We start from the raw sequence: 22,693 nt of genomic DNA, 5'->3' as shown, positions 1-22,693 counted from the left end.
TCCAGCCAGTGTCTCAGGTTCTCCGAGACGAGGACTGTCCCTCCATGATCATACCCAGTCGACCATGTAAGGATTCGACACCTCTGTCTCACACAACTAACACAGGGTTTCAACTCATTATGTCAGTGTTTAAATTTAAAAGTAGGAAATATAAAGTCCTCATTAAAATAACCTGTCCATCTGCTCACTCATAGACAACATATTTTTGTCCTTTGGTGGCCCTGAGAGGTCAACACACTGCAGCTTCAGAAAACACATGCAACAGACAAAAGACAAACAAATTCTGAAAATCTGTGTTTGTATCTGTTTGTGTGTGTTTTTCTAAAGCTGCAGTTCAGTCAGTTTTCCCCCTGAAAATAGTGAAACAAGAGTTAGAGTGTGCTGACAGCTCTCCTGTGTGTGTGTGTGTGTGTGTGTGTGTGTGTGTGTGTGTGTGTGTGTGTGTGTGTGTGTGTGTGTGTGTGTGTGTGTGTGTGTCAGTTCTCCAGCGATGTCTACCAGACTTCATCACTCTGAATGGAACAGTGACTGTAGCCAACAGAACCAGGTTTAAAGATGCTCTGGAGATGCCGCGCAGCGTAACTGAACTCCAACATGCTGCCAAGTACTGACACTTCTTTCATTTTTAACATGTCTTTGTTTTGCTGTTTGTCTTCGTCAACTCTAATGAACTAATGAATTAATGGCACATCATCACCATAAGACTCTTACTGTTGATTGATGAAACATCGGACAGCAGCAGCACTGACCTTTAACAACTTTCTGTTTTGACCACGTGCAAATGTTTTCTGTTATATCAACAATAATGTGTTATTTAGGTAGTGAGAGGATGTGATGAGGTGTTATGAAAAATATTGATGTGAACATATTTTACAATCCTTTATACAAGAGGCCAGATATTTAACTGAAAAAGAGCAGAGTGTTTGCCACTAGCTGCTGTTCACAGATCCTAAAAGCATGGCATATCTCTGCATCTGTTTAATGTGTTTGTCTTTGATATAACATCAGTGGGACCAGTCTCTGTCTTCTCCCTCAGCCTCTGTCTCATTTGTGTCCTCTGCAGGGGAATAACAGGACTAGTGGACACTAAGGAGATGGGTGTGAAGATAATGGAAGACTATGCCAAGTCATGGTCATGGATACTAATGTAATTACACAAACAACACACACACACACACACACACAGAAAAACATCTAATCTGGTCTCAAACAGATTTCGTCTCCACTCACCATTTTATCAGCTCTGTTCATCAGAACCAGTCTTAGACCAGACCAGTACCTGTACCAGTACAGTATCAGAGGCAGTTTTGTACCTTGTCTGTCCTGTCTGTCTGTCCCTGTCCTTACAGTGTGAGGACAATATAAATGACAATGTAAAACTGTTTAACACAGAAAATAAGGAGATGTGTCCAGTGTTCAAGTACCTCTGGTCTCACTTGGTTTCAGCCAGATATCAGAGCTGTGAGGCTGACAGGTACAGGTACAAGTACAGGTGCAGGTGCAGGTAGAAGTACAGGTACAGGTGCAGGTGCAGGTGCAGATATTCTATATATTCTGTTCTTGTGCTACACACTACACTACACACTACATTTTAATATTCACCATTGTCCTTCAGTAACTTTACACAGGTTTGATTTAAGTGTTTGATTTTGTGCTGATTGTTTCCTGTACCTCCTGTAACACTGTGACAGAGGTCTGCTGATATCCCTGGCTGTAAGTCTGGTCTTCATCCTGCTGCTGAGGTTCACAGCTGGGTTACTGCTGTGGACGACCATCATCACCGTCATACTGCTGCTTGCATACGGTGTGTACTCAGGACTGAACGTTGTTTTAAAGGGACTTCTACCTGAACCACCTCTCTCACTCATTAGCTCCCCCTCCCCTCCTGCAGTGAGGCACTGGAGGTGACTTCAGAAGAATTAGTGAAGATGTTACTATAATAAAAATGCATATGTGTGTGTACAGGTATGTGGTACTGCTCCATGGAGTGGTCCCGGCTCAGACACAGACCAGGTTCTGATGTTGCCATTGTAGAAGTTGGCCTGCAGACTGACCTACAGGTGTATCTACAGCTCAGACAGACGTGGATCATATTATGTAAGTTTAGTCAAATTGTCAGTCAGTAGAATCCACATTCTCATTTTTGGACATTTAGTGCTCTGTTGTTCTTAGATTAAGATAAAAGGGCTTAAAGTTGAAAGTTCAACATCACATCTCTCAGTGGAGGACCATGTGTGTTCTCTCTCAGATGGATAGACCTATCAATCCTATCAATGTCCTATCAATCTGGGAACAATCATTATACTCTTACACAGGAAATGACACACAATGGTGTCTTCCTCCCTACACCACCAGTCAAAGTTTTCGATCACAGCCATTTTTCCAGTTGTTATTGAAATTCCAGCAGCTGAAGTCCAGTGAAAAACCATCAGGGGTACAAAGGTCAGTCATAGAAAACAGGGATGAACAAACTGGTGAACTTCCAGTTTTCCAGCAGCAGTGGAAGTAAATGAAACACTTCCTCCAAGTTGATGATGACAAATTGTGTAACCACACCCTCTGATCATTACCATGACGGCACTGTACTGCAGGAAGTAGGACTGCTGTCAGATGGAGAGAAACAGACCAGTTACAGAGGAAGACTGACTGGTCGGTCAGGACTTCATCCTACAGCAACATAATGACCCACAACACTGAAGAACAGAACCAGATGATGAAGACCAGCACAGTCTCTGAACCCCATGGAGCTGGTCTGGGATGAACTGGACTGAAGCTGAAAGTGACACAAGTTAGTGGAATCTTCTGCAACAGAGTTGGACCAACTATGTGAATGTTTGATTTCCATTGTAGGAAGGTCAGAGTGAGGAGTCGGACTTTTAGATTCAGTTTAGTTAAACTAGATTTTTAAAATCTCAAACTGTTTATTTGTTCTTTGATTTCATTTAACAAACACAGAGACAATTATCTGAATTTAAATTACAGCTGGAAAAACTGAGGCGTTGTAAAACCTATGACTGGCGGTGTATGTTTCTACATTTCTTCAGTTTGAACAAGATGTTTGACAGGACTCACTGCAGAGAGAGACTGTTCAGTACCAAAAAGACCCACAGAAACTGCTTAAATAAATAATGGATTGTGTTGACATCTTGTTTTCAATGTGATAGGATCAGTCAACAAAGTCACTTTCTCAAAACTGGAAAACTGTACTCAAGTAAAAGAAAGTTTACCTAAGTAGAAGTAAAACTATTTGTGTCAAAATGTAAAAAAAGTAAGTCAGTTAAACTGAACTCTAAGTCAAAGTTGTGACATTTTTAAAAAGGAGAAGAGGAAAAATGACAATAATAATAATACGTGGAAAAACAACTAAATAAAAGCACATCTTTAGGCCACTGTTTTTTTCAGTGTATATAAACTGAAATACACTGTTCCAACACCAAAAGCAAACAGTAAAATCCAGTCAGGCTCTTTGTAGCCTGTGAATATAACTGATGATTACAGATCCACAGTGGTGGAAGTAAGAGTAAACGTAACTCGTTACTTCCCTCTCTGAATTTGACACAACTGAGTTTCAGTAAACTTAGATGAAATCAGCAAAAAAACAACAAATGACACAGCAGCTACCTTGGTGCAGAAACAGTGTATGAAGAATGTAAACTGTGTGTTGGTTGTGTTTGTCAGTGGTTTCCATGGGACTGACAGAAGCCTCCATTGTGCTGATGTTGATCTTCTTAAGGAGAAGAGTCCAAGTTGCCATCGCCCTGCTCAGAGAGGCCAGCAAGTATGAGCTCTGAACACAGTAGAAGAGCAAACAGCAGTAGTGCTGCCAGAAAAAGAAAAATCAGTATCATGATATAATGTTAAAAGTTTAATGTTATAAGATGCCATCAATCACTCCCGTTATACATGTACCAAATGGTTTTAGTCTTGTATGACTCAACATGCCACATAAATGTAGGCCGAACAAATGCCTCACTGTACTTTGGGTCACTACATACTCAGCTTGGATGCAGCTGAGATGGTGGAGTTTGTATCTGTTACCTCCAGAGGCTCAGACTCATTCTTCCTTCTGTACAGACTCATGCATTTTAAAATCTGTCTTAGTGTTCACACACCAAGCATCAGCCTCCAGGTCTGAAACATGAAGAGCTGAAAGCGTCAGTTCCTCTAATGAGAATCTCACTAGAATCTCCAGCAAAACAAAAACTGTTCTGGTCTCTAGAGCTAATTTCCTCCTTCATGACAACTGTACAACTGAATTTTATAGAACTCCCCTAGTAACATTTTATTAAGGACTAAAGTTATGGAGAATTCAGGGCGTGGCCTCTTTGAGTGACAGGTGGGTGAGTGTATGCTTGATACAAACCAGCATGCACTTAAGTCTTGGTTCCACACATGCCCCACCTCTTTGACCATATTTGGATGAGCTAGGCGGTAGGGGCGGAATCAGGCACTGCCAAGATGGTGACAGTGGGGCAGCTCACTCTGAGCTTCAGAAACCAGGCTACGTCCATCTTTATTTAGAGTTTATGATGTATACTTACCAAAGTGTCATCCACTGCACCCAGTAACAGCAGAATCTCACCATGTCTCAACTCAAGCATGAATCAAATCCTGTACAGGAGCCGTAGTCCTCAGTTTATTCTCCACACAGTTTCCTCTTTCAAACATCACTTATATTGCATGTTCTAGCAATACAAGTTATCATGTTATAACGTGAAATGTTTTATGTTATAACATGATAAGTTTGTCTGTTGTAATAGTGTGAAAATATCCTGGTATAATGTGTAACATGTTCTTATAGCAATAGACTTTTCACATCATAACCTGATACTGATCTGTTTTTCTTTTTCTGCCGTGGCAGCAATAAACTTCCATATAACTGTCCTTCAGATTATTAGATGTATTTTTTTAATATGCTGTTTAATGTTAGTTGTTTTTACCGTTGTTGCAGAGCCATCGGTCACATCATGTCCACGCTGTTCTTTCCAGTCGTCACCTTCCTCTTGTTGACTGTCTGCATCTCCTACTGGGCGGTTACAGCTGTGTATCCTTCACAGAGCTTACAGGAAGAGTGGAAAGAGAAACACATTCTACCTAATGAGTGTTTGTTTTTTTTGTTTTTTGGAGCATTTGTAAACTTTTATGTATGGGACAGTGGAGAGTGACAGGAAGGGGACAGAGAGTAGGGAAACGACGTGCAGTAAATAGTCCGGCCGGCCAGGAGATGAACTGGGGACTCGTCTGCACACGTGGTATGCACCTCAATCATTCAGCCATCAGGTTGCCCCGCGTTCTACCTTTTCAGTTCACTTTTTGTAGTTGAGAGCTTAGATATGGGTATGGATTTTCTGTTAGTTGTGTCTTTAACCAGCGCTGTGAAACCAGGTACCTGGCATCCTCAGGTGAAGCTATCTACAAAGTCATGTCTCCTAATGTAAGCTGCCCCTATGCCAACAGCACCTGCAGTCCTGAGGTACAGTTTGTCATCCTCCAGTTCACTTCTTCTTCTGTTTGTAGTCATTAGGAAATAATGTACTGATGTAAGGTTTTAGGTTTTAACAGTCAAACAGCCTTTGTCCATGTTCACTAAAAACTGTTTAGGCTCAAGCTGTACGTATGTTTGGTCTGCAGCTCGGTACACTTTCGTCTTCAGTCTACTGAATGCCTCAAAAGATTTTTTTTAAAATGCAGCGACATGATGGTTGATTGTGGCGCGCTTAGTAAATATCCTTCAAAGGTGTCTGCTCAGCGTTATGCTCTGAGAACAATCTGAGTCTGTACAAGAGGCACTTCACTGTAGATTTCACAATGACCAAACCTGAATCAACCCCTGAGGTGTCTGCTAAGTTATATTACATGAGACAGAGTGTACTTCAAAAGAACAGAGGGCAAGACAATGAAATATCAGACAGTCTCTCTTCAAAGGCAGCCCCGCCCTCCTCCACAGCTCAGGACACCTGGAAAGACACTGCTGTGTAAATGTGATCTGTTTCAGAAAGTTACAAAATCCATTGGATGCAGCCTGATAAAAAAAAAAATTAGCTGATGACCATTTGTCACAATGAAAATGAGACTAAAACCAAATAAAAAGTGACCTTCTAAAATGAGAACTGTGACATACAAAACGTATACAAAACATTTTTCTCAATAAAACTGATAAAGTGAAAAACAAAAGGACTAATTACAGTTTAAATGCAAAGTCATGCATTCAACAACTTGAATGTATCTGTGGTACCAGCTTCCCCTGCCACCTAAGATATCTGTTTCATTGCTGTGAACAAGAAGCACTGTGTCTTCACTGTGTATTAAAGCTCTGGCTCTGTCAGGAGGAAACAGATTAATGCAGCAAATTAATCTAGAATCCTCTGAGAATTAGATGTAACACTAATGGTTCTTTGAGTTGTTGTTGACTAAAGAAATATGGTAAATCATTGTACTTCTCCCCTCAAAATAACCCTAGAGAGTAAAGAGTGTTTTGGTGAACAGGTGAGTGAGTGACTCACAGCTCTGCAGCAGAGAGAACAGGTAGCTGTGGTGATGGTTGGTGAGACAGATAAAAGACTAGATTTGATTTGATGAGAGTGAGTGGCTCTTTTCACACAGCCAGAGATGACAACTCTTCATCCAGCTGAAGACAGACAACTGTGTGTGTGTGGGTGCGTGCGTGCGTGTGTGTGCGCGCGTGTGTGTGTGTGTCAACAAGTTACCTTAACTCAAGAGACAGTAGACCTGTAACCATGGTAACTGCATGCAACAAAGCAGATCACAGCTGCAAAACACTTGGAAGACATAAAAAAAAATCTCAAAATTCAGATCACAGACCACAACATCTTTAGTAACTGCAGTTTGACAAAATTACTACACACTTTTATCAAAAGAGCAAAATGAAATCAGTCAGGTGCCAAAATGACAAATATGTCAGATGCTGTTACAGAAGCTGAGCACTTCGACACCATTAACCCTTCACTGACAGAGTACACACTGCTGCCAAATTAACACATTCTTTAGTTGATACAACAACAAAAAAATAATCAGTCATCTCTTGTTATCAGTTATCTCTCTACTATCAACAATTTAGTAAAGACATAAAAGCCCAGAAAATATATTTAACCTAAAAATTAATTACTGGTCACGTGACATCAAAAAAGACATTTTTAATCTTAATTGTAGAAGATATAACCAGTATATGTATAATGTATACCTGTACAGACACATATATTGTGTGTTATGTTTTATTGTCCCTTGACATTTACATAACACACAACCACAGTCTACACACTACATTATAATGATATAAATGTTGCACAAACCTACTTACAGATGTGTAAACGTGAAGGTCTGTCCTCTGTCGTCCCCCTCAGACCTTCAACAGAACCAACATCTCCAGGTCAGCGTTGTGTCTTGGGTCTCAGTGTCTGTTTGCCTTCTATGGTGGGGAGACCCCCTACCACCAATACCTCTTCCTGCTGCAGCTGTCCAATCTGCTGGTCTTCCTCTGGCTGGTCAACTTCAGCTTGGCCTTGGAGCAGTGCAGCCTGGCTGGGGCGTTCGCTAGCTACTACTGGGCCAAGAGGAAGCCTCAGGACATCCCACCATGTCCCCTCTTTTCATCCTTCAGCAGGGCCATCAGGTCAGGACGTCCTCTGAGGACCGTGTTTTGTCTTTTAAGTTGGAAACACACAACAGAGAGCCGTGTGTACGACAGTGCACTGAGCTCTTCCTCTGTCTGTCTCCAGGTTTCACACGGGCTCTTTGGCCTTCGGAGCTCTAATTCTTTCAGTCGTCCAACTTCTGCGGATCGTACTGGAATACCTGGAGCAGAAACTAAAAGGTTTATATACACACACACACACACACACACTAACACACATACACAGTTCCTCCTTATCTCCTTACCTCCTTACCACTATACTGATGTTGTGTGTTTGTCCATGTAGGTGTTGACAACAGCCTGTCCAGGTTCATCATGTGCTGTCTGAAATGCTGTTTCTGGTGTTTGGAGAAGTTCCTACGCTACATGAACCACAATGCCTACATCATGGTGAGCTGGTTTAATAGCATGAGAAGTAGGGCCCCTTTTCCACTGGTCAAAAAACCTGCTAAAACCCACCAACAACTGGCAGTGGAAGTGGGTACCCAGGTCAAATGACTCAGTAGACGCAGGTATTTATCTTCCAGCTCTGATTAGCAGTCAAGCAAACACAACACTCTAATTTTCACCCTTTTTCTGTGACATCTTTCAGAGCACAGACACTGTAGACACACCTGTCACCTGTCCAGCCCAGTGCTGTTACACCAGAAACACTGTGGCTACACTGCGCTCGGGGATGACAGAGTTTTGAAAACACACAATCACAGATTAAAGTGTCTCACACGGAGGCGCCAACACTTTTACAGGAGCACTAACCAGGGGATGAGATGAGATGTGACAGATCCATTTGACCAGTTTGCACGGCAGCTAGGAGCTCACTCTCTCTCTCCTGCGTCTGTGTGTGTTCTCTGTGATGACATCACTTCTTTCAGTGGTGTGTGTCCTCAGTAGGCAAAAAGAAAGGCAGAAAAGCACACTCAACAGGAAGTGGAAAAGGGGTCAATTTGATTTTTTATTTTTTTTTTTATGAGTGGGTTTACTCTTGTTTAAAAACACACACTTATTCCTGCTAATTTTGGTGGAAAAAGTGGTATAAGGTTACTAGATATCCAGTGTGTGATAGCTGTGTCTCCGCTCCTCCAGGTGGCGATCTATGGTAAAAACTTCTGTACCTCAGCCAGAGAAGCCTTCTTCCTACTGATGAGAAACGTGGTCAGGTGAGGAGGCTCAGGGCTTTTCAGTGGTCCGCTCATTCTCTCTGGGCCTTTGACAGCTCTGTCTCCTGGGTTTTTTGTGTGAATATATTTTTGTGAAGTCACTTTGGGCTTAATAAGAGTTGTTTATGATAATTAATCCATACTTAGAATATGTGGGTGAGATCATCAACACTGGCAGTGCACTACAACACTAACAGGCTCCACAGACATGGATAATATCCACTGGCATCCTTAGCCATGATTCACATATTACATATCAAACAGGGCCCTGACATGCAAGAATTGAATATTTCACCCATTTTGTAAAATAATATATTTACACTTATTGGAGACGCTGGAACAATAATAGAGAGAATAAAACAATGACGTTACAACTTGGTGATAATAACACCAACACGTGCCCACACTGCAGGGTGGTCTCTCTCTCTCTTTCTCTCTCCCTCTCTCCCTTATCTGTAATGTCGTCTGTTATCCCTGTCGATCACCATCTTTACAGTCAGGTTGACCTGATTTATCCTTCTCAGCCTCGCTGTTGACCTCTAAAGCTTCCTGATTGGCTCAATATAGCATTTCTGAAAAAGCTATGTTAAGACTGGTTAAGATATTTTTTTGTTGTTGCCTGTATTTGTATTCATTAAATATTCTGTATTTACTGACCTATTAACTTACCTATTGTATGTGTGACATGAAAAAGTAAAAAAAAAAAATTCTGATTCTGAAAAAACATCAATGTCCAGTCTAACTAGATATTTTCATATGGCTAACTTATATAAAATAGTATCTTGGAGAGCAACTTAAGCACAATTAACTGTTTATCTTGCCCACACAGTAGCTGTCTGAATTGTAGAGACCGTCTAATTACCCTGACAGACTGCATCTCTCCATGACCTTTGAACAGCGTTACTCTGGAACTTGTGTTACTGTTGTGTTTTTTAGCACTGCTTTTGTATTTGTCTCATTTTCAAAGAGACAAATGTTTTCAGATTGTGGTGACGTCACTGAGTCGTACTGATTTGAATTTGCTGCCTCAGTTGAACCAAAAGTCTCTGATGTAATTTCTGTTACATGTAATTTCTTTAAAATAATATACTGAGGGCTGCTAATAACATACTGAGTCTTTGATATGATACAGACCTGATCATTTAATGTAATACCTATGTAATACTCCTCCTTGTCTGTGAATCTGAAGCTGAGCTTTATCCCTGACACCGTGCGATTCTCATGTTTCTTTTCATCTCCTCGTGAAAGTGATGCAGCTTCAGTGATAGATGAAGCTGCAGGATGGTGATAAGGAGAGTGTGTGTTTGTCGTCTTCGGAGGACCCACACAGACACAGACCTTTAAACACTGAAGAGGCAGCACAGACAGTTTGTTCCTGTTGTGTGCACTGCCATCTACAGGTGGTTCCCTTGTGCTACTGGCTTATAAATAAATATTCAGATTCAGATTCACAGACTAAGTGTCACAGCAGAGCAGCCCAGTGACTTTAAAAGGCCAAAAGACTATTTAAAAAAAAAAGGATTAATCTTTTTAAAGGTCCATATTTTACACTTCTCCAGTGTTTTATCTTAAGTGTTGATCTCCATCAGAAGATATATTTGTGGTTTTAAGAACCAAAAACCATCTCTGTAGTAACAACAGGTCAGTCAGCCAATCAGAAGAGAGGCTCAGTGATCAAATAAAAATATAACAGATTTCAGGTAAACACCCAGAGAAACTCAGTTTCTGAATACAGGCTGTGTGCATTTCTCTGTGGACTGAGGCTTTGATACTTTCACAGTATTAATATAGAACCTAGACCTGCTTTATAATCACAAACACATGGACATCTACCTTTAGACTGTATGGACCATTAAATTCCTATAATAAGAGTTGTAGACTGACGTTTAGCAGTTAGTCGGGGCAGGCTACCACTACCTCTGGCTGAGACTATACTGGAGCTGTATTTTGAACATGTGTTAGATGAGTGTCAAGGCTGAACTTTCTGACTCTGTCTCTACAGGGTTGCAGTTCTGGACAGAGTGACGGACTTTCTGTTGTTTCTGGGCAAAGTGCTGATAGCAGGAGGAGTTGGTGAGTAACAATGCAAGGTGGAAGTCTGAACACCAGGTTGGGTTTATGTTCCACCTTACACTTTCCAATTATGATGATCTACCTGCAACTCATTTGTTATATGAGTTTATGTGTGAGAACGTTATAACACAGAGTGTAATGATCAGAGAAGACAACCAGACAGTGGTTCACTCGGTATGTGTGTGTTTGTGTGTGTTTCAGGTGTGTTTGCATTCCTCTTCTTCACCAAGAAGATCCCTGTAATCCAGGAGGAAATTCCCAATCTCAACTACTACTGGGTCCCCTTGCTGGTCAGACTCAATCATAAAATGGGCAATAGCCAAAATTTAAAGACCCCCTTTGATGAAAATCAAGTGTTTAATTGTGTTAACGTGTACAAATGATGTATGTTTTTTATACAAGACATAATGAGTGAAATAATCAGTCAGCCATGACTGAGTGTTTACAACCCTGAACTGCAGTGAACCAATGACAGTCTCATAAAAACAGATTCAGACAGCCAGGGATTCATACGTCATAGAACCTAAGGAACCAATCCTGTCAACTTGTGGGGATGGGGGGCGGGGCTAAATACACCTGAAACCTTGTCAGTACAGAGAGCCAGAGCATTAGCACTGTGTCAGCCACTGCCAGTTACAAGCTAACAAACAACATAAACAATTGACTACACTAACCATTCTGGTAAACTCCTCAAAAGCTCCTGAGTCTGGGTCTGACTGAGGTTCAGACTGAGTCTCTGTGATGTTTCCTCCTCTAATCATACTGATACCCTGTGCTGTTTCACATGTTAACCTAGCACAAGCAGCAGTGGTGGGATTTTTTGATTTTTAATGAGGAAGTAAGAGTAGTGTGCTTAAAGCCCTAATTTTTCATATTTTTTTAAAATTTTTTTATGTGGAGAAACCATGTTAAATAAAATATTAATAATAGCAGATGATTCAAAACATGTCTGGAGGAACTTTAATATCTCAACACTGTCCATCCCAAATATATATGATGTACAGATGCTGCTGTAGTTGTTCTAACCTTTATGTTTTTCACTTCAGACTGTGGTGATAGGTGCCTACTTGATCGCACATGGTTTCTTCAGCGTCTATGCCATGTGTGTTGACACGCTCTTCCTCTGCTTCTGTAAGTACAATATACTACTGCCTTTAGAGTCCAGTACTGTTTACTGAGACAAATGAATCAGTACAGGCACAGAAAACAAATTGATGTAACAGTCCTCAATGGTCATAATGGCACAAGTTTATGAAACCAGCAGGGTTTTTTTTTTGGTTTTTTTATAATATAAAAGCAACACTTTTGTTTTTTCTCCCACTTTTCATGAGTTCAAGTAAAAGATCCAAAACTTTTTTGACAACACAAAAGTCATCTTTCTCTGACAGGTGTGGCTGATTACATTGCATGATTATTGCCCTGGTGAACCTTGTGCTGGTCACAATAAAAGACCACTTTCAAATCCGCTGTTTTATTTTGAAAAAATAAAACAGCAGATTTTTTTGAGAGGAGCGTCATGGATCAGAAAACGAGTCAGTATCTCTTGTGACTTTTGCCTCATGCAGTGCAACACATCTCCTTTGTACAGTTGATCCGGTTGATAATTGTTGGACCGCTCCTCTTCAATAGCTGTGTGGAGCTGCTGGATATTGGCAGGAAGTGGATCACACTGTCGTTCATGCAGATCCACATGTCCACATGTGCTTTACACAAACCACTAGAATCAGTGTCAGTCACTCCTTCCAGTGACAGTGGTCATAGTCTCCATCTAGTACAGTTTTTCAGTTTCAAAAATAATCCAGTGATTGTTGTCTGCTCATCCATTATTACACTGAAAACAGGGACATTACTAATACTCAACATGGACAGTCTGCTCTGTCCATTCATATACTGATAAACATCTTTACTCTGTGGACAATCTGTGTCACAGTTTTTCATGAAAACTGTCTTAGACCGGGATAGTACCTCTGATGAGCCCACTGACATTTCTGAGTGGCCTAACTTATCCTGAAAACAACACTTGGTTTAAATGGGTTACCTGAAGGTATCATTTGAGCTTTGGATAAATTCATCCATCCATCCAGTAGCATGTATTAATATGCCTTGAATTTTCTTTCTTTCTTTTCTCTTATGCTTTGATTGGATGTTCAAACCAAGTCAGACTTTCTAGAAAAAAATTGAAATGGCTGCACTCATCAGAGTGAAACGTTGAGGATTCACCTCTGGTCTTTAATATTCATCTCTTTTACTTGTGGCTCTTTAACAACACTAACCTCTTCTTGTCTTTTTGCCTCTTTTTCATTTGCAAACACCCTGCTGTGCGATTTCCTATCCATACCCTACCATCGACCTTCTCCTTTTCCATCCATCCATCCATCTCCCATAATCCATCCATACCTGCTTTTTCTCCCATGCCTTCCCTTCATCCATCCACCTGTTTATCTGGCCAACCAGGTGATGACTTGGAGAGGAATGATGGTAGTTCAGAAAAACCTTTCCTCATGTCTCCAGAGCTACACAGAATTCTGGGAAAATCCAATCAGTCGCAGTGATATCCTGTCCTCCTATCCACTCCACTCCACTCCATCAGCAACCAGTCTGATCAGACTCTGTCATTCTGTGAGGGATGGAGAGTCCTGGATAGACCTCACCTGTCCAAATCCAAGGGATGTCAAGGTCTTGACACTGACAATAGGACTGGATGGTTCTGGGTCAGATCTTTCTTGAAGACCCTGGAATCCCTGGAGGTTTTTGTTATTTCTGCAAAGCTCAACTTCAGAATAGCTGGTCTAGTTCACCACTACTAAACACGTGTCAAGACTCAGGAGGGTAATTCATCATGAAATCTAAATTTGAAGGACTCAGCCACAGTGCCACCATGTCAGAAATAGGAGGAACCAATATTAAAATCAGAGGCTGAAGACTTTTCAAAACTTAATTAGGTCAAAATAGAAGAAACATAACAAAGACAAGATGAAACTTACCTGAAAACGAGGCAGCTGCTTGAGCCAGGACTAAGTTTCTGTCGGACTATTTGTAGTTTTTTTCTTATGGAGCCTCTGCAGTGTCAGTGACTCAGTGAACTGATTGAGGAGGTTTATGACACTGTGCCATTGTTAGTCTGACAGGGTCCTTGAAAGTAATGTTTTTGTTTTGTATTTAGATTCAGTGTGTTTTGTAAAATGTCAAAATGTGTGAACATCAGTTTAGGTGGAAACGAGTGTGGACACAAAAGTTTTGCTTCTCCACCTTAAGACAGTAAAATGTATAGCTGGAAGTTTGAAGACCACAAACTGGCTTCTGGTACTGTAAATTCATGCCTCTTTCAAACCAATAACCACAGTCAGAGTCACAAACTGTAATTACAACATTCTTCACTTTTGTAACACAATATTTGGATATTAAGGTGAAACTACAAGTTTACTATTTAAATCAGTGTACAGTATAAGGACATCTATCTTATCTCTAGTTTACACCTGGGTCAAAGTGTCTTCACTAGTTTCAGACTCACACAGTTGTCATTTTCCCTTCCAGTGCCCATGTTATTTAAATAGTAAATACACTTGGGTGTATTGGTCTTAAAATGAGGTGTAGTCACATGCATTGTTGGCTCATTGCTATCTTGAGGCAGGGATAGTGATTGCACAATTGACCAGCAAAAACCTTGTCTGAAGTCAATGGCGCAGTGTTTCACTGTTATTTTAAAGACACATTATTATGAGGGTAATATGCTCCTACATAGGTGTGTGCGCAGTGCACATACACTCTGCCTATTACACACAAGCAGGGCATGCCACAGTGTTTCCCATTCAGCACCTTGACTCATTTTTCCCCACCACAGTTTCATGCTGAACTGAAAATGTATTTACACTTCGCATCATATAACATAAAAGATGACCAACATTGTGATTTGTGCTGTTACTTCTTTGTAAAGCTGTGAGCTGTGTGTCAGGACAGGACTCACTGGTCAGTCACAATATGTGATTCACTCACCACAAATAGACTGTGAAACACTGCACCATTATAATTACAATCCACCAAGGTGTAAGTGCACCTGGCTTTTAAAGGGAATGTGAGATGGCACTCTTGGTTTATTGCATTCAACCCCTTTTATTGCAAGTGCAGCTCTTTTGAACCATGCTCCTGGCACAGCGACAGTTTTTTCTGCCATTAAACTAGCAAAAGTGATGTGAACATGACCTAAATGTACTTTGCATGCTTTAGACCATGAGCTTTGGACTGTTAAAATAGATAATAGAGCCCTGTATCTCTCTGGAAGCCAAGATTCAAATCCATTAGGTCAATAGGATTTTTTAAAATTATGGACTTGTTCTTTCTTTCCTTCTTCTTTCCGTTATACAGTGCATCCGGAAAGTATTCACAGCACTTCACTTTTTCTACATTTTGTTATGTTACAGCCTTATTCCAAAATGGATTAAATTCATTTTTTACCTCACAATTCTAGTCACAATACCCCATAATGACAAATTGAAAAGAGTTTTCTTGAAATTTTTGCAAATATATTAAAAATAAAAAACAAAAAAAATAACATGTACATAAGTTTTCACAGCCTTTGCCATGTAACTCAAAATTTAGCTCAGGTGCATCCTGTTTCCACTGATCATCCTTCAGATGTTTCTACAACTTGATTGGAGTCCACCTGTGGTAAATTCAGTTTATTGGACATGATTTGGAAAGGCACACACCTGTCTATATAAGGTCCCATAGTTGACAGAGCATGTCAGAGCACAAACCAAGCCATGAAGTCCAAGGAATTGTCTGTAGACCGCCGAGACAGGATTGTATCGAGGCACAGATCTGGGAAAGGGTACAGAAAAAATTCTGCAGCATTGAAGGTCCCAATGAGCACAGTGGCCTCCATCATCCGTAAATGGAAGAAGTTTGGAACCACCAGGACTCTTCCTAGAGCTGGCCGCCCGGCCAATCTGAGCAATCGGGGCAGAAGGGCCTTAGTGAGGGAGGTGACCAAGAACCCGATGGTTACTCTGGCAGTGCTCTAGCGTTGCTCTGTGGAGAGAGGAGAACCTTCCAGAAGGACAACCATTTCTGCAGCACTCCACCAATCAGGCCTGTATGGTAGAGTGACACAAGGCACCTGAAGGACTCTCAGACCATGAGAAACAAATTTCTCTGGTCTGATGAAACAAAGATTGAACTCTTTGGCCTGAATGCCAAGCGTCATGTCTGGAGGAAACCAGGCACCGCTCACCACCTGGTCAATACCATCCCTACAATGAAGCATGGTGGTGGCAGCATCATGCTGTGGGGATGTTTTTCAGCAGCAGGAACTGGGAGACTAGTCAGGGTCGAGGGAAAGAGTGCTCTGGACCTCGGACTGGGGAGAAGGTTCATCTTCCAACAGGACAACAACCCTAAGCACACAGCCAAGATAACAAAGGATTGGCTTCACGACAACTCTGTGAATGTCCTTGAGTGGCCCAGCCAGAGCCCAGACTTGAACCTGATTGAACATCTCTGGAGAGATCTGAAAATGGCTGTGCACCGACGCTCCCCATCCAACCTGATGGAGCTTGAGAGATTCTGCAAAGAAGAATGGGAGAAACTGGCCAAAAAAAGGTGTGCCAAGCTTGTAGCATCATACTTGAGGCTGTAATTGCTGCCAAAGGTGCTTCAACAAAGTATTAAGCAAAGGCTGTGAATACTTACAGTGGAGGAAATAATTATTTGATCCCTCGCTGATTTTGTAAGTTTGCCCACTGACAAAGAAACAAACAGTCTATAATTTTAATGGTAGGTTTATTCAAATAGTGAGAGATAGAATATCAAAAAGAAAATCCAGGAAATCACTTTAAATAAAAGACACAAACAGACTTGCATTTTATCGAGTGAAATAAGCATTTGATCCCCTGGCAAAACATGGCTTAGTACTTGGTGGCAAAACCCTTGTTGGCAAGCACAGAGGTCAGACGTTTCTTGTAGTTAATTACCAGGTTTGTGCACATATCAGGAGCAATCTTGGTCCACTCCTCTTTGCAAATCATCTCCAAATCCTTAAGGTTTCGAGGCTGTCGCTTCGCAACTCCAAGCTTCAGCTCCCTCCACAGATTTTCTATGGGATAAAGGTCCGGAGACTGGCTAGGCCACTCCATTATCTTAATATGTTTCTTTTTGAGCCACTCCTTTGTTGCCTTGGCCGTATGTTTTGGGTCATTGTCGTGCTGGAAGACCCATCCACGACCCATTTTCAGTGCCCTGGTGGAGGGAAGAAGGTTGTCACGCAGGATTTTACGGTACATGGCCCCGTCCATCTTTCCATCAATGCGGTGAAGTCGTCCTGTCCCCTTAGCAGAGAAACACCCCCAAAGCATAATGTTTCCACCTCCATGCTTGACGGTGGGGACGGTGTTCTTGGGGTCATAGTATTTTTCTTCCTCCAAACACGGCGAGTCAAGTTGATGCCAAAGAGCTTGATTTTGGTTTCATCTGACCACAGCACTTTCTCCCAAGACTTCTCTGAATCATTCAGGTGATCATTGGCAAACTTCAGACGGGCCTGTACATGTGCCTTCTTGAGCAGGGGGACCTTGCGGGCACTGCATAATTTTAATCCATTGCAGCGTAGTGTGTTACCAGTGGTTTTCTCTGTGGCTGTGGTCCCAGCTGCCTTGAGATCATTAGCAAGCTCCTCCCGTGTAGTTCTTGGCTGATTTCTCACCTTCCTCATGATCAGTGATGCACCACGAGATCTTGCGTGGAGCCCCAGAATGAGGTTGATTGATGGTCATTTTGTGTTTCTTCCATTTTCAAATAATTGCACCAACAGTTCTCTCTTTCTCACCCAGCTTCTTGCCTATGGTCTTGTAGCCCAATCCAGCCTTGTGCAGGTCTATAATGTTGTCCCTGATGTCCTTAGACAGCTCTTTGGTCTTGCCCATGGTGGAGAGGTATGAGTCTGATTGATTGCATGGACAGGTGTCTTTTATACAGGCGACTGATTGACACAGGTGTCTTTGCTGCAGGTAACAAGTTTTTTTTGGTGTGTCTAAGGAGTAGGAGTATTTAACCAGTCTGTGGGAGCCAGAATTGTTAATGGTTGGCAGGGGATCAAATACTTATTTCACTCAATGAAATGCAAATCAATTTATATCTTTTATATAATGTGGTTTTCTGGAATTTTCTTTTTGATATTCTGTCTCTCGTTGTAAAAAGGAATCTACTTTTAAAATTATAGACTGTTCGCTTCTATGTCAGTGGGCAAACTAACAAAATTAGTGAGGGATCAAATAATTATTTCCTCCACTGTATGTACATGTTATATTATTGTTTTTTTTATTTTTAATAAATTTGAAAAAGTTTCAAGCAAACTCTTTTCACTTTGTCATTATGGGGTATTGCATGTAGAATTTTGAGGTAAAAAATGAATTTAATCCATTTTGGAATAAGGCTGTAACATAACAAAATGTGGAAAAAGTGAAGCGCTGTGAATACTTTCCAGATGCACTGTATGTCTTTTGTGGTGTGATGTAAATTGAGCAAATTATGCTGATGAGATGGATTTAAACAGAGACAGCTCATACCTTGAATATTATGTGGCCACCCTTCACTGCAGCAGGAATATGATGAAAACTGGTCAATTTCAGTCACTGTGATGTAATTTTTTTCTTTTTCTCTGTAAAATCAAGGTTCATTTATTGAAACACAGCTGATATATTCCCTGTTCATTTTTATACAATGGATTAATTATGTATTTGTAATGTTGATGATCGCATCAAATGCATGATGATGTCAGGGGCCTATGATGATGTTTAATATGTGTTGTTCTGTCTTTTAGTCTGACACTGTTGTTTGTTACTGATACTTAAGTGGTCACTAAAATATCACATAAAAAAAGAAACCACACAAAAAGATCAGAGCTGACAGGTCAAAGGTTAAAACTGCTTGGGCTGTGATACACTGTGGTACTGTTAATGCCCAGTAGACCCCCACGTCTTCAAATGTACTTCCACCTCTCTATATATACACTCTGACAAGGAGAACGTCATGTCCCCACAAGTAAAAGCATAAAAATTTGTATTTTTCTCATTGTACAGTGCTGGAGCAGGAGATGAACAATGGTTCGTTGGCTCGTCCTTATCACATCAGCAGCACCCTCTGGAAGACCATTTGTGGACTTCTGAGGAAAGACATGAACAGAAAAAGACATAAAGCCAAAAGAAAAACTCTTGCCTTTTAAAGAACCTTTGATCATTTTTATCAATGAAGAAACAATGTTCATACCCAGTGTTTTTTGTTGAAACAATAAATTACATGCACACTACAGTTTACCAGCCTCAATCACTTCTCCAATGAGCTGCTACATGAACTGGGCTGGTGGCTTAATGTGAAAAATGAAAACAGACTTACAGCGGGTTTCCAATGCAGCTTTGTGCAAAATAGAAGAAATTTTTTTAAAGAAAATTTGACAAAACACAGTTGCAAATGTTCTGTTTCCACTGAGTGATTTTACAGTAAAGCTGGGTTTTCTCCTCTCACAACATCATTCCAATTAAACTCTATAACAGATTTCCAGCAGTCTGCCTCTTGGTTGGAACTGGCTCCCTGGGGCCGGATAAGGCAGGTGGGATGTCTGTGGCATTATGGGGAGTTGTTTTTTTTTTTGCCTAACAATGGTTAAAGTTACCCATCACAGCTGCAACACACATATGTATGGGCATTCCCATCAGCAAAAATAGGTCTGGCTGCCTATAAGCGATCCAGTCCTCAACGTCCTTCACATGCAATAACCTACAGTGCCACCAGAGAATAATACAGTAACTGTCATTGGGAATAGCAGCTCTTACCTTCCTACTGACGTGACCACAGAGGCATGGGATCAGCTAGCTTTGCTGTTTGTCCAGAGGTACCCATATTAGCCAAGCTTCCTTGGCTATGACTAATTTTGATAGCTAACTCCATAAAGAAATATTGAGTTTCACACACACATTCATGGAAGAGTGAAGTTTGATTTGCGACGCAGTGCTGCCTGCTTTGATAGTTACGGCAGAATGCATGTAGTTATCTTGATTAAGGTGAAACAGTAATAAATCGCCATCATGCATGAATGATACATTAGTATAGCCTAATTTTACACATGATCCAATAAAACAAAAACTACAAAATGCATGGTAAAATAACACTTAATATTTTTAATCATGTTTCAATTTTTAGTCATTAAGGTGGCTCCCCCGAAGTTTGCACCTTGCTTGAATGCGAAAAAGGTGTTTCCGTTACAATTTCTACACAATCAATACAATAACAAAAGACAGCTTTGGGTGATGTCATGAAAAAGCGTGGGATCATAGTTGTTGTCTTCACCACCACTGCATCAGCTTCTCCCAGTTTGGATTCCTTCAGTGTCAGTCGTTCATGGAGTTTTTACCAGGAGCTGTATCATCTACAGAGGTCTCCTCCTCTCCAAAATAAATAGACTTAATGATAACCATTAAGAGCACTAAAAGCAGTTTCACAGTTAGAGTTTCACCGACAGGGGGTTACAAGAAACAAGAATGAAGCAGTTTAACTACAAATCAGCAATTTGCTGACGCTCTTAGGTGGACACGGCATCTCAGAGTTGATGCATGGACATCCATGAGTAGATGGGACCTGAGCTGTCATTTGCCTGGCTGTTTTCTCTGATAACTTACATGTAAATCCAGACGTCTGTTGATTAAAATCCTTCATAAAATATATAGCTGAAAATAACCAACATGTGAAAAGTGTATCTTAAAATGTGGCTTAGAACACAATAAAAGTCAATTTTAAGCTTCTGACAAGTAACTACAGTTTTTTTGTTTGTTTATTCCTAATTGAAAAACATTCATGATGCTGCCACATGCGCATAGGGGATATGACATCGAGAGGCGACCAAATGAAATAGCTTGTTAATGTGGTTAAAATCACTGGTTTGGGAATTGCAAGAAACAACTGGGATAATGTAAGTACATGACTCAAAAATATATAACATAAGTCTTGTCATTTGTAGACATTTGAATGTGGAAAACTTGCACATTCTAACTTTAAGCAGGTTAATGGAAACACACTTACAGAAAGCAAGCTGTTGTTTTCTGCTCTGGTTTATTGAGAAACTCAAATACACTAAAGCCCTTAAGTTTGTGATCAGCTCAGCTCTACAGAATTTTGGAAAGGTAGGATGAAAAAGCTATAAAAATTCAAATATGTCTACTGCTGTATTTACTGCTTGTTTTAATTCTCATGTCTCTCTGTACAAACTTGTTATTGAAGAGTTATTTTTCAGGCTGTAGTTACTTTGTTGTTGTAGCTGTAAAATGAAAAGGTGTTAATCATAGTTTTTCATCATGAACAACAATAATTACATCACCATGGAATCAGTCATTTCACCGAAAATAATAATTAGACTATAACATGACAAAATTATATAAATCCAGAGGTGGACAAATTACACAGCTCCATTACTTGAGTCAAAGATACTCCTGATCAAATATTACTCCAATACAAGTGAAAGTTGCACAGTCACATTTTGGAAGTTAATGTACTGGAGTACTTGCTTTTAAAAATACTTAAGTAGAGCTGGGTGTTGTAACTGATTTCCCAATTCAATTCAGTTCCAATTCACGAGGTCCCAATTCAGTATGATTCCCGATTCAGTCAGAGATTTTTCAGTTATGATACCATTTTTGCTTGGACATGAATGTAACTCTCAGAGAACTAATGCTGTAAATTCAAAACATTATTAATGTTTATGCTAACATGATTGGACCCCGAAGCACTTTCTATTTAACATGGCCAACAGACACACATCAAACGTACCCCAGTGCACCGGCTAGTGTGTATAAATAGTGTGCATACAGTGCATCTGGAAAGTATTCACAGCGCTTCACTTTTTCCACATTTTGTTATGTTACAGCCTTATTCCAAATTGGATTAAATTCATTTTTTACCTCACAATTCTACACACAACACCCCATAATGACAAAGTGAACATGTACATGCACATAAGTTTTCACAACCTTTGCCATGACACTCAAAATTGAGCTCACGTGCATCCTGTTTCCACTGATCATCCTGCAGATGTTTCTACAACTTGATTGGAGTCCACCTGTGGTAAATTCAGTCTATTGGACATGATTTGGAAAGGCACACACCTGTCTATATAAGGTCCCATAGTTGACAGTGCAAGTCAGAGCACAAACCAAGCCATGAAGTCCAAGGAATTGTCTGTAGACCGCCAAGACAGGATTGTATCGAGGCACAGATCTGGGGAATGGTACAGAAAAAATTCTGCAGCAGTAAAGGTCCCAATGAGCACAGTGGCCTCCATCATCTGTAAATGGAAGAAGTTTGGAACCACCAGGACTCTTCCTAGAGCTGGCCGCCCGGCCAATCTGAGCAATCGGGGCAGAAGGGCCTTAGTGAGGGAGGTGACCAAGAACCCGATGGTTATTCTGACAGTGCTCCAGCGTTGCTCTGTGGAGAGAGGAGAACGACTCTGTGAATGTCCTTGAGTAACATCATACTCAAAAAGACTTGAGGCTGTAATTGCTGCCAAAGGTGCTTCAACAAAGTATTAAGCAAAGGCTGTGAATACTTATGTACATGTTATATTTTTGTTTTTATTTTTAATAAATTTGCAAAAGTTTCAAGCAAACTCTTTTCAATTTGTCATTATGGGGTATTGTGTGTAGAATTTTGAGGAAAAAAATGAATTTAATCCATTTTGGAATAAGGCTGTAACATAACAAAATGTGGAAAAAGTGAAGCACTGTGAATACTTTCCGGATGCACTGTATATAGGTACACACAGCTTCTTCTT

The 22,693-nt window shown here is 40.6% G+C and overlaps 1 protein-coding gene and 1 pseudogene across 4 annotated transcripts in view; one reads left to right on the top strand and one right to left on the bottom strand.

Moving 5' to 3' along the window:
• The window catches only part of LOC139629010 (choline transporter-like protein 5-A), a 53,315-nt gene extending 34,135 nt beyond the window's left edge, over positions 1 to 19,180 (top strand). For 3 of the 4 annotated variants that reach the window (XM_071491333.1, XM_071491335.1, XM_071491334.1), the window contains 16 exons: positions 6 to 66; positions 481 to 604; positions 1,064 to 1,147; positions 1,692 to 1,804; positions 1,966 to 2,097; positions 3,679 to 3,778; positions 4,952 to 5,044; positions 5,386 to 5,473; positions 7,362 to 7,630; positions 7,737 to 7,831; positions 7,938 to 8,041; positions 8,735 to 8,808; positions 10,811 to 10,881; positions 11,083 to 11,171; positions 11,928 to 12,012; positions 18,954 to 19,180. In XM_071491333.1, the coding sequence (XP_071347434.1) occupies positions 6 to 66; positions 481 to 604; positions 1,064 to 1,147; positions 1,692 to 1,804; positions 1,966 to 2,097; positions 3,679 to 3,778; positions 4,952 to 5,044; positions 5,386 to 5,473; positions 7,362 to 7,630; positions 7,737 to 7,831; positions 7,938 to 8,041; positions 8,735 to 8,808; positions 10,811 to 10,881; positions 11,083 to 11,171; positions 11,928 to 12,012; positions 18,954 to 19,096 (1,725 nt within the window). In that variant the 3' untranslated portion in view covers positions 19,097 to 19,180. Of the gene's footprint in view, positions 1 to 5; positions 67 to 480; positions 605 to 1,063; positions 1,148 to 1,691; positions 1,805 to 1,965; positions 2,098 to 3,678; positions 3,779 to 4,951; positions 5,045 to 5,385; positions 5,474 to 7,361; positions 7,631 to 7,736; positions 7,832 to 7,937; positions 8,042 to 8,734; positions 8,809 to 10,810; positions 10,882 to 11,082; positions 11,172 to 11,927; positions 12,013 to 13,335; positions 15,474 to 18,953 lie in introns of those variants that run through there. The other variant, XM_071491337.1, reaches the window with a different exon arrangement.
• On the bottom strand, positions 15,991 to 18,020 carry LOC139629011 (uncharacterized; annotated as a pseudogene).
• Positions 19,181 to 22,693: the final 3,513 nt, after the last annotated feature.

This window comes from Trachinotus anak, unplaced genomic scaffold (assembly GCF_046630095.1).
Source record: "Trachinotus anak isolate AG129_WGS33_773 ecotype Australia unplaced genomic scaffold, CSIRO_AGI_Tana_v1 ptg000012l, whole genome shotgun sequence".
Taxonomy (NCBI): domain Eukaryota; kingdom Metazoa; phylum Chordata; class Actinopteri; order Carangiformes; family Carangidae; genus Trachinotus; species Trachinotus anak.
This window is presented reverse-complemented; position numbering and strand designations above follow the sequence as displayed.